The sequence below is a fragment of the Pteropus vampyrus genome, unplaced genomic scaffold (genome assembly GCF_000151845.1).
Source record: "Pteropus vampyrus isolate Shadow unplaced genomic scaffold, Pvam_2.0 Scaffold187, whole genome shotgun sequence".
NCBI lineage: Eukaryota > Metazoa > Chordata > Mammalia > Chiroptera > Pteropodidae > Pteropus > Pteropus vampyrus.
The window spans coordinates 400,944-410,781 of NW_011888968.1; the positions used below are offsets into that span (position 1 = coordinate 400,944).

The 9,838-nt window shown below is 66.5% G+C and overlaps 1 protein-coding gene and 1 long non-coding RNA gene across 2 annotated transcripts in view; one reads left to right on the plus strand and one right to left on the minus strand.

Moving 5' to 3' along the window:
• SLC22A18 (solute carrier family 22 member 18) overlaps positions 1–399 on the minus strand; it is a 24,870-nt gene extending 24,471 nt beyond the window's left edge. Inside the window, exon 1 of the mRNA XM_023537369.1 lies at positions 208–399. Coding sequence (XP_023393137.1) covers positions 208–345 — 138 coding nt within the window. The 5' untranslated portion in view covers positions 346–399. The remainder of the gene's footprint in view (positions 1–207) is intronic.
• Positions 400–476: 77 nt separating this feature from the next.
• LOC111746420 lies at positions 477–6,222 on the plus strand. The gene is made up of 3 exons (XR_002783090.1): positions 477–709; positions 1,824–2,017; positions 6,212–6,222. It is a non-coding gene; the product is annotated as an uncharacterized LOC111746420 (long non-coding RNA).
• Positions 6,223–9,838: the final 3,616 nt, after the last annotated feature.

Below are 9,838 nucleotides of genomic sequence, written 5' to 3' on the forward strand. Positions count from 1 at the left end.
GGAGTCCAGGACATGCTGATGGGAGTCAAGAGGCACAGTCCCTGGGTCTCTTAACTTGCTCAGCTCCAGTGTGGCAAGGGGCCCCCAGAGAGAGGGGCCAGAGCAGCATCAGGCCCCCACCCCTTGCCCCTGCCGTGGCCCAGGTGGGCAACGAGACGGCAGGCGAGGGCAGGCTGGCGGCCGGCTGCCGGGGCAGGAGGCACTCACCGGCAGGACAGAGAACTGCATGAAGAGGCACGTGAACTCCAGGGTGGCCAGCGCATAGGTGAGCAGGAGGGTCGTGGGCCAGCCCAGGGCGCCCATCTCGGCAGGGGACTGGCCCCTGCGGGCCCTAGCTCCCTGCATCCTGGGCACAGGAAACCTGGTAGGTACCCGAGCTGGAGGGTGGTGGAATAGGCGGAGTCAAAAGTCCTCTTGTGCTGGGCGACGGTGCTGAGTCACTGGGCGGGAGGTGGGTGGCGGTGGTGCCGGCCTGGCCTCACTGCAGGAGAGGACAGCGCTTCAGGACCCCGGCCAGGCGCCCTTAGAGAGCGTGGCAGGTGTCCCTGTCCCTTCATAACTGATAGCTCCAGGCGTCTGGGCACACAGCCACCATGGGGCTGGAGACAGGGGCCCGCCCTCCCCACACATACCTTACACAGGAAGGCACGGCACCCCATTTTTAGAGGGAGACAAGGCCTAGCTAGGTTGGTTGCTGACTGCAGCGCAGGTAGGTGCCTCCTGAGGGTGTGGGGCTAACCTGGGAGCCTGTGCCTGGGCAGGGGGCGGGACTCCTGAGGCCTACGGTGCACCCCAGCACGTGCAGCAGCTTTTGGTCACCAGAGGCCTACCTTCCTCGTTTTAACAGCCCGAGGGAGCTTCTGGCAGGGCCTGGGGGTGGGGCGACAGACCGGCTCAGCCTGACACGCCCCGAGGTGGCCCTGCTCCCCTGCACAGGCAACCCAGGCTGCCTCCTTTCTCCCTGGCCTGACTTTGCCCAGGCTCTCAGATACCCCATTTCTCCCAGGTTGGCGTGAAAGGCAGGAGCTCTGAGCTTTCAAGGAGTACCTGGTGTCCAGACCAGGCACGGGGTGGAAGGAGAGGGGACAGGGGCTGGGAAGAAGGATAGGAGGGGGGAGGGGTAGAGAGCAGGGGGAGGTGGCAGGCAGACCCACAGGAGGGGCATGGGGTGTAAGGACAGGGGACAGGGGTGCAGGAGGGGGACCTACCCCACAGACCAGGGGGCTACAGAGCTGGTACTTGTCCCCATGTCACACTGCGGTGACCTCGCCCCCTTGGCCCCAGGTCACCAGAGCAGATGCTCATGGCTTCAAGCTGTCCCTCTGGAGAGTTGGGGGCTGGGTGGGAGGGGGCTTACAGCCGTGGGGAGCCCCGGGGAGCACGCAGACTGCATTGCGCCTGGCATGACTCACCAGAGACGTAACCAGGTGTCCAGCAGCTCAGAGACCGGCCACAGGCTTGAATGTCAAAACCAAAGTCCACTCTGCCATGTTAAGTCCAGCTCAGCAGAACAGAGAACCTCAGGGAGCAAGGAGCCTGAGAGAGGAGGGCAGCCGGCCTCGGAGCCCCTCTTGCAGTGCCCGGGGAGGACTGGGAGGGCTGGGAGGGCGGGCCAAAGTCCAGGCACCGGGCACCAGGTGCCGGTTGGCCCGGAGTCGGCAGGGGCGTGGCTCACGGCCACCCCTGGGCACCGCGGGCCTGTGCTGGAGTTGGACTGCGGCCCAGCGCACACGCCCAAGGCTCTAACTATAAGGATGAAAACGAGGACGATGCCTGAACGTGAACCAGTCACTGTTTTTTGATCCTTGGTCACCATTCCTCAGGGCCTGATTGGAAATCCGTGCCTTCGATCCATGTGACACGATTGGGGCCTGACAGAATGAAGAGCTCACGGTTCTGTCCCGTGCAGTCACCTGTCCACGTGGTCAGTGTCGGCATCCAGCCCTCCCCTCCCGTCTTCCCCTCCGTCTGTGTCTGACAGGGCGCCCCGTTCTCTGCCCGCTCAGAGATGCTGGGGGTCCAGGGTACAGCAGGGGAGTCAGCGGGCTGTCCTCGAAGGACTGCACAGAAGGCTGGCCTGCGGAAGGGGGTGGCCCCGGTCTCCGATGTCAGAGTCATGGCTGCTGGGGGAGGACTGAAGTCTGGATGGTTCCATACCCCATGCGGGCGGGGTACAGACTGTCCCCAGGAGGGTCTGGAGCCCCGAGGCCCACTGGGCTCCCGGCCTGGCTGCTCTCCAGGACAGGCCCGGAGGTCGGAATGTGTGCTGGCTCCTCCTGGGCACCCCCAGCAGAGGTCAGGGATGAGAGATCTCGGCCTGACCAGGGGCAGACAGGGCCGCCGGGGGCCCCGGGTGCTTGCATGGGGCGGGGACAGAGCCGCTGTTACGCACCTCACCGTCCTGGGTCGGGCAGGGCCTGTGAACGGTGTCGAACTGGTTGGGGCAGAAGCAATTGGATCTCTGCAGGGGCGTTTGTCCCGACAGGCTCAGCGAGGAGGTCGGGGAGTTTCCTGGTCTTCGGGGAGTGTGGGAAGGCTGCCTTTCGGGCTGGAGGTGGGGGGAGCAGCACCTGGGAGCCCAGAACCTCTTTCAGAGCAAGCAGCTTTGGTGTGGGCCTGTGTGGCCAACGCACTCACTCAGCCACTCAACAAACGCTCTGCGCTCCCCCAGGACCCACAGCCCCCAGGACCCTGAGAAAATGGTTCTACCAGACCGGACTGATCTGGGCTAGCTGAGACATCTGGGGCGGAGCTGGGGAGGAGGGCTTCTTGGAGGAGGTGATGCCTCCACGAAGTCTTAAGGATGAACGCAGACTGGCCGGGTACGGGAAAGGCACGGCAGGCAGAGAGAACAGCATGGACGAGGCCTAGGCTTGGGGTGTTTGCAAACCAAGAACCCTGGGTGGGTCGGGGGCACAGATGTGCAGTGGGGGGAGGGGCCGTGAGGCCCAGATCTCGGAGTATCCCGCAGGCCACAGCGAAGCCCTGCGGGGCCCCGGAGAGGCTGGGCGTGGGAGGGACACTGTGAGGAGGGACACCCAGGCTCAAGTGTGCTGGACGGTGAGACCCTGTGAGCACCCCAGAGCTGGCAGGGTCCGAGGGGCCAGAGGACGTCTGAATCCGGCACAGGCCCTGAAACAGGCAGCCCCGCTGGAACCGACACGCGTTTATTGAGCACCTACTGTGTGCTGGACTCTGTGCCCCATGCTCAGGACATTCAGCCAACAGGATTGACTGTGACTCGCATTCCAGTGTGCCTGAGGGCTTCTGTGCGTGGGCACGCGTGTGTGCGTGGGTGGGCCAGGGCAGACATCACCCGGCGTGTGTGACGCATAAGCAGACGTCGCTGCCGTGAGCAGGTGGGCTTTGCTCTGTGGGCGGAGGTGCCGTCACGGGGTTCTGAGCCTGCCTGGTGTTCTCGAAGGGACCTTTGGCCAAAGTGCTTATCGGAGACTGGGGAGCAGCAAAGGGCAGATTTTGTTGGGGTGATGAGCGTGCGGGTGGGAGGTAGCAGTGGAGGGTCCCAGGCTGGGGCTCTGCACACCCGGGGTATGGAACAGCCGCCAGCTGAGAAGGGGACCTGGCGGGGGGGCGTTGGGGAGGTGGCGGGCTCTCTGTGGGGGGGACCTGCCAGCACTCAGAGCTCCAGTGGGTGGGGACGTGGGTAGCACACAGGTGCGGCACAGGGCGGGGGTCTGAATGCAGGTGTGAATCGAGGTGTCCTTCGCATGGAGGTGGTTTTGGGGTGCTAACAGAACGAGATGGCTTGGGACGGGTCCCGTGGTACGTGCTCACGACAGCGCTTGTTACTCTGCTATGCCCCGAGGGAAATCCTGCCTCAGGTCATCTCTTTGGGGACACCAACCAGGCTTTGGCTGGGGCTGGGCCGGGGCAGGGGCAGCTTCTGAGGGGGGTCCCTTGCCTGCCCCTCACCTTCTCAGCGGGGGTACATGCAGTTTCAGGTCTTGGCCAGCAGGGGCGCCAACCCTCACAGCAGCATCTGTCCTGTCCCTGTCTCTGTCATTCAGACTCCAGCCTGGTGTCCCTGGTGTCACGGCCTGAAGAAGGGCACCTAGCCGCTGCAGGCGTGGGGCCCGGCCACAGTGTGCCAGCCCCATCTTGGGGGTGGTCGGGTTAAGGGTCCAGGAGGAAGGGCGTGACGTGCCTCTGCGGCTGTCCCTTAAGGGCTGGGCTAGCACGTGCCAAGGAACCTTCTAGAACTGGGGCCCGTGAGTAGACTGCTGGGGTTGGAGTCTGGGCAGGGGCTTCTCGAGGAGGGGGCAGGGCCTGGGCCTCACGCAGTTCCAATTTGCTCTGGGGGCAAGTCGTGGGCACTTCCTGGAGGAGGAGGCCACGCCAGCCAGCAGAGGTGTCTCCGCCTGCCTCTGGTGACCCGGACACCCCAGTGTCCAGGCGGAGGGGGCGCCGCGGCCTGTGCAGGGGACAGAGGCCCACCGCTCACCCGCTGAGCTCTGCCGTACTGGGCCCAGTGCTGGCGCGCGGGGTCCCGTGCGGTGGGGTGGGGTCACTCCAGGGGCTCATGCCAGGTGGTGGCCCCAAGTGAGAGAGATACAGGTCTCGATGGCACAGAAGGCTGCGAGGGTGGTGTCCAGGCGAGAGGCCTGCAGACCGGACACGCAGACCGGACATGAGACCAGGGGCCCTCGGGTGACAGCTGGGGTACGCCGCGGGGTGGCCGTCCTGTTTGTTCCACAACCAGAGGAGAGGAAGAGCAGGGGCCCCTGCCTTGGGGTCGCCCCGCACACAGACCCCTGCACCCTGGCTGCCTGGGAAGTGGGGCTTCCCACGTGAGAACGACAGCCCTAGACAAAGCGGGGAGGGCGGCCCCCCTGTGCCCATGGCTCCCTGGAGGCCAGATAGACTCACTCTGGACCTTGACCTGGAGTGGAAGAAGAAAGGAAAGACAGGGGGTGCGCAGCCCGAGCAGCGGCGTGGGGGTGGGCACCGCGAGGTCACGGGCCCCCCCAGGCCCCCCAAGGGATGCCGCGCCCCAACTTCTGTACTTGGGCGGGAATAGCAGCTTCAAAGGCGGGGTGTCCGTCCAGGGAGGCCGAGGGGCCAGCGGCTGGCTGCTGGTGGTCCGGCCTGGCCAGGCCCTCGGAAGGCCGTGGGACACAGGAGAGCGAGGCTCAGAGGCCAGCCATGCGCCCGAGCGCCAGGCCCGGCTGGGGGAGACGCGGCCCACCGGGCGGTGTGGACGCGGCTCTCCCGACAGCGTTTTGTCCTTCCGTCCCACACCCAGCGTCTCCTAGAACCTCCGTCCACTGGGGACCCGGCGGAGAATGCGGAGAGAAGCAGGAAGCACTTTCGGGGAGCCGGAGGCCAGGCCCGCGCCCACGCGCCCGGAGTGGTGGTCCCAAGGAGAGAGACGTCTGCTGGCTAAACGCGTGGACACGGGCGAGGACGCAGATCACGGGTCCCGACTGGATAGTCGCGGGGCTGCTCAGTGGCCAACGGTGGCCGAGCTGGGGCTAGACCGGCCCCGTAGCCAGCTCTGCTTGCCTGGCATCCCCATGAGTCACCAGGCCTTGCCACGGATCTTGTCCTCTCAAGCCTGTTGTCCCCACCTCTGAGATGCAGACAACAGCAATCCCTGTCCCATAGGATCCTGGTGAGGGCTGAATGAGATACAGTTCACACAAAGGGCGCGGCACGGGGCTGCCTGGCACAGAGAGGACGCGCCACCAGCTGGGCACTGACCAGCGTCCACCAGGGGCCAGGCCTGTGCGCGGCCAGTGGGACGAGCGGAGTCCTCGGTCTGCCTCCCGGAGTCCCCGGGACTCAGTGGGGTGGGAGCACTGTCCATGCGGCTCATCGCGCAGTTAGTTTCCTGCGTCTGACAGGGGGCTGCGTGTCACCGGGGACGCAAGGCCTTGTTGGAGGCCGGATCCCGCCATCAGCCCTGTCTCTGGGCTCAGAACAGCTGTCCAGTCTTCATTACAACGGCAGCCGGAGGGGTGGCCGGTGCTGGGGCTGTGCCCTGCCCCCCGCCCCAGGCTGCGGCGAAAGATCGGGAATGATGTGGGCGATGCCAGCTTCTCAGGGAAAGGGACACTGTGCCAGCACACGTGCACACAGCCGTCGACCTTCGTCAGGGGCCTCGCCGATGAGAGAGCAGAGGCACAGAGAGATGAAGCCGTGTGCCCCAGGTCACACAGAGGGGAGAGGCCGTCACCCCGTGTGACTCCAGGCAGCACCCCCTGCCTGGCCCCCTGCCCCATTCTTCCTGAGTGAATGCTGCCAGCACGGAGTGGCCAGAGGTAGAAAAGCTAGATGCCACCCACAGAAGTCTGGGCCCACTAGCACCCTGGGGGCAGCCGTGGTCTGTGGCCGGCCATACTCCCCGGCCCCTAGCGAGGGCCCCGCTGCCTCTCCCCTCCCTCCATCGCCCCAGTGCCATGGAGACTCTGCTGCCACCGTGCCCCGTCTCACTCCGTCAGCCCGGCCCCCGCATCCCAGGGCCCCAGAGTTCTCTGACCCGGGCCCTCAGCCCCGCCGGGCTCACCAGGCCCGTCCTCACCCTCCTCCCAGCCTCTGGTGGTGACCCTCACATCACTACTCAGTCGCAGGATCCCTGAGCTGGGACCCTTCGGGGTCGCCAGAACTCTCCCAACGTGGCCTGTCCCTCGCAGCCCCCTCCAGCTCCAGCTCATTCTTTGCTCACCCTGAGCACCAGCTGTGAGGGGCTCAGGGCCCGTGCGTGCCCACCTCCCCGCCTGGGCCCCCTCCCTTCCCAGGCTCCTTCTCACCCCAAACCCGGGGTGGGCCCTGGTGGGGGCTCATGCCCCACTGCCTGCCATCATAGCATGGCTCACGTCAGTAACTGTGGGCAGCTTGGAGGTGGACCCCAGGCCTTCCTTGGTGGCCCACGAGGTTCCCTTAGGTGGTAGATTTATTTGGGGGGTGTGACAGCTGATGGAGATTGTGGGGCACACGCATCCGTCAGGCCTGCTTTGTTGTCTGGCACTCCCTGGCCACACTCCTGCCTGGAAGGGCCTGTGTGTGCCCTGATCCCCAACGGGCCCCAGCTCCCAGCCAGGCAACAGGAGTCACGATTACTGCTTTGGGCGGAGGTGCTGCAAGCGGCCGGAGCTCAGGTTCTGAGTGTACCCGCTGTGGTCGCCCAGGCCCTCGATGGCGGGCGGGGCTAGGCAGGTGCAGGCCTGACGGGGAGGCCCAGGGCAGCCTCAGAGCTCCCTCCTTTGGGGGCTTTGAGCGGCAGCACTGGTGGAGGATCGAAGGCAGAGGGCGCTGGGCTGCAGGCGGCCGGCAGAAGGGGCTACGGGGCAGGAAGAGGAAGGGGAGGAGCTGGGGGGAGGAGGGAGGGAAGGAGGAAGGGGCCGAGGGGAGGGGAGGGGAGGGGAGGCGAGGGGTGGGGCGGCCTTCACCTTGGGTCTTTAGCCTCCCTCGGTCCCTCCCCTCTCCCCTCCTTGCTCTTTGGCCTCTTGGCCCCGTGCCCCTTACCTTGTGCTATTTCCCACTAAGGTGTGAATGACAGCCCCCCCAGCACCTAGGGGTATTGGTTTTTTGTTTTTTTTTTTGAAAATAAAGCTTCCCCTCTCCACAGTGGGCAAGACACCCCCACCTTAGACTTGAGACTTGGGGGTCACAGAGAGTGAGGTGAGCAGAGAGGCCGTGTGGGGCTGGGGGCCTCTTTCCCAGTCTCCAGTGCGGCTGGCGGGCAGGCCGCTGGCAGCAGTGCTGTCTGTGAACACCAGGGGGCAGCAGGCGCCCAGCTTTGGGCCTCCGCCTGTGGCCGCCCGGCAGCGCGTGAGGAGGTGGCAGGACTGGTCTGGCAGGTGGCCCAGGGCCTCCCTGCCCCCCCATCTCAGTCCTACCCCCTGCCTGAGCTGTTGGGGGAGGGAGGGGCTGGGCACCCCTTCCTCTGAGCCCCTACTCTGTGCAGCCCTGACCCGCCAGGGCTCGGCCTGCTTTTAACTCTAACCTGGTCCTGAGCAGCTGCCACTGGCCGTGGAGGCCCAGCCAGGAGGAGTGGGCGCGCGTGGTGGACGGGTGAATGACCGAGGGAGCGAACGAGGTGCTGACCGCCCGGCGGAGGCCGGGAGCTTGCTCCGCCACCGCGGGGCTCGCCGTGGGAGCCGCGGCTCGCACCCCGTGCCCGGCCCAGTGTGTGCCCAGTAGTAGGTGTTCAGCTAATGTCCAAGCTGAGGTCCCCTGGGCCTGGGGGCACGGGGGCGCCTGCCTCCTGCTCCCCTGTGACCGCACGGCCAGGCCCCTGCATGGGGGAGGAACGGGGTGTGGACAGGGCCCCTCACTTCTTCCTGGCATTTCTGGCTGTTCTGAACGCTGTGTGGGTGTGTTGGAAGCAGCGTGGGAGGTGGGGGTCCTTGGTGTACCGGGTGAGCGGAAGACGCTGACTCCGAGGCGTCCTCACCAGCCCAAGAAGACTAGACAGGAAGTTGGGGGGTGTGGTGGCCAGGAGACCTGGGAAGGGGGCATCGGTTCACCCCACATTCCTTTTTCTTGCTATTTCCCTGGCAGAGTGAGCCAGGGGCCTGGGGCTGTCCAGTCTGCGCCCTGAGGGGTGGCTAGGGGGTGGGGGGTTGGAGGGGCACTGGTAGGGCTCAGAGCTGGCCATAGAGATGTCTGAGACAGGTCCCCACCCGGCCCTGAGACCCTCCAGTGCCTGCCCCCTACCCTGGGCCCCCTCTCCAGCCCTGGGAGGGTCTGGCCAGGGCTGGGAGGTGGGGGTGGGTGGGAGCTGGGATGGTTGACCACAATGGTCTAGAGTTTCTGGGACGCTCTTTGTTGGAAACAGGAAAGTCCTGCGCCAGCTGGGATGAGGGGTGCCCCCGCTCGAGACCCCGAAGGGGAGCAGCGCCTGGGCCTTTGGGAGATGGGCCTCGCGGCGCTCACGTCCAGGGCTGTTCCCTGCGCCCGCCTCCCCTCCCGCCGGAGCCCGGGCCGTGAGGACCCGGCCGGCCCCCCGCGCACAAGGCAGCCCCTGTAATCGGAGCTTTCGAGCCGCGCTGCGCGGCATGTGGACGCGTCACCGAGGGAGGCCGGCACCTGCGGAGGACGTGCCTGGCAGCCGCCGCGGGAACAGCCCGTGCTGGGAGGGGGGCGGGGCGGGGCGAGCCGAGCGCGGGAACTTGGTGCGGGAGGAAAGCTGGCTGCGCCCGGCGCTGGGCCCCCGCCAAGGCGCCGGAAAGCCTCCCCCTCCGCGGGCGCAGAGCCGCCGCGCCGCCTGCCGCTGGGGGCTGGCTGGTTAATCTGTAACTCCCCACACCCGCGGGGCCTCCAGGCCCCATCTCATGGAGGAGAAGGGGGGCTCGGGGCCCCGGCCTTCCCAGGGGGGGTCTCGCATGGCCTGTCCAGGGCCTTGTTGAAGGACCGGGGCTGGGGGATGCGGCTTGAGGCCAAAGGGGGGGCCCTTCCACGGCCGCGCGGGCACCCCCGAGGGCCGGGGGAGAGGGGTGAGGCAGTGAGGGCTTTGCCCTGGTGGGGTGCGAGGGGACAGGTCAAGGCCAGCACAGAGGAAGGCAGACGGGCTGGGCGGGACTGGGTCACCCCTCGGGTGGGGTGCACCCGAGGGCTCGGCCATCCCTGGGCAGGGCCGTAACCCCCACAGATGCCGCCTCTGGCTCTGGGGTCTGGGGGGTGTCCGGGGAGGTGTACCCGGGAAACTTTGACTTCCTTTCCTGTTGTGCTCACCAGCCCCTTCCAGAAAGTTCAGTGGAAGGGCTCAGGGCTGGGGAAAGGCACAAATCTGCCGCCGGCGCTGGGTGACCCCAGCCAGGCTGCTTAACTTCTCCGACTCTCGGAGCAAAGCGGGCATCGAAATGCCCCCCACTCC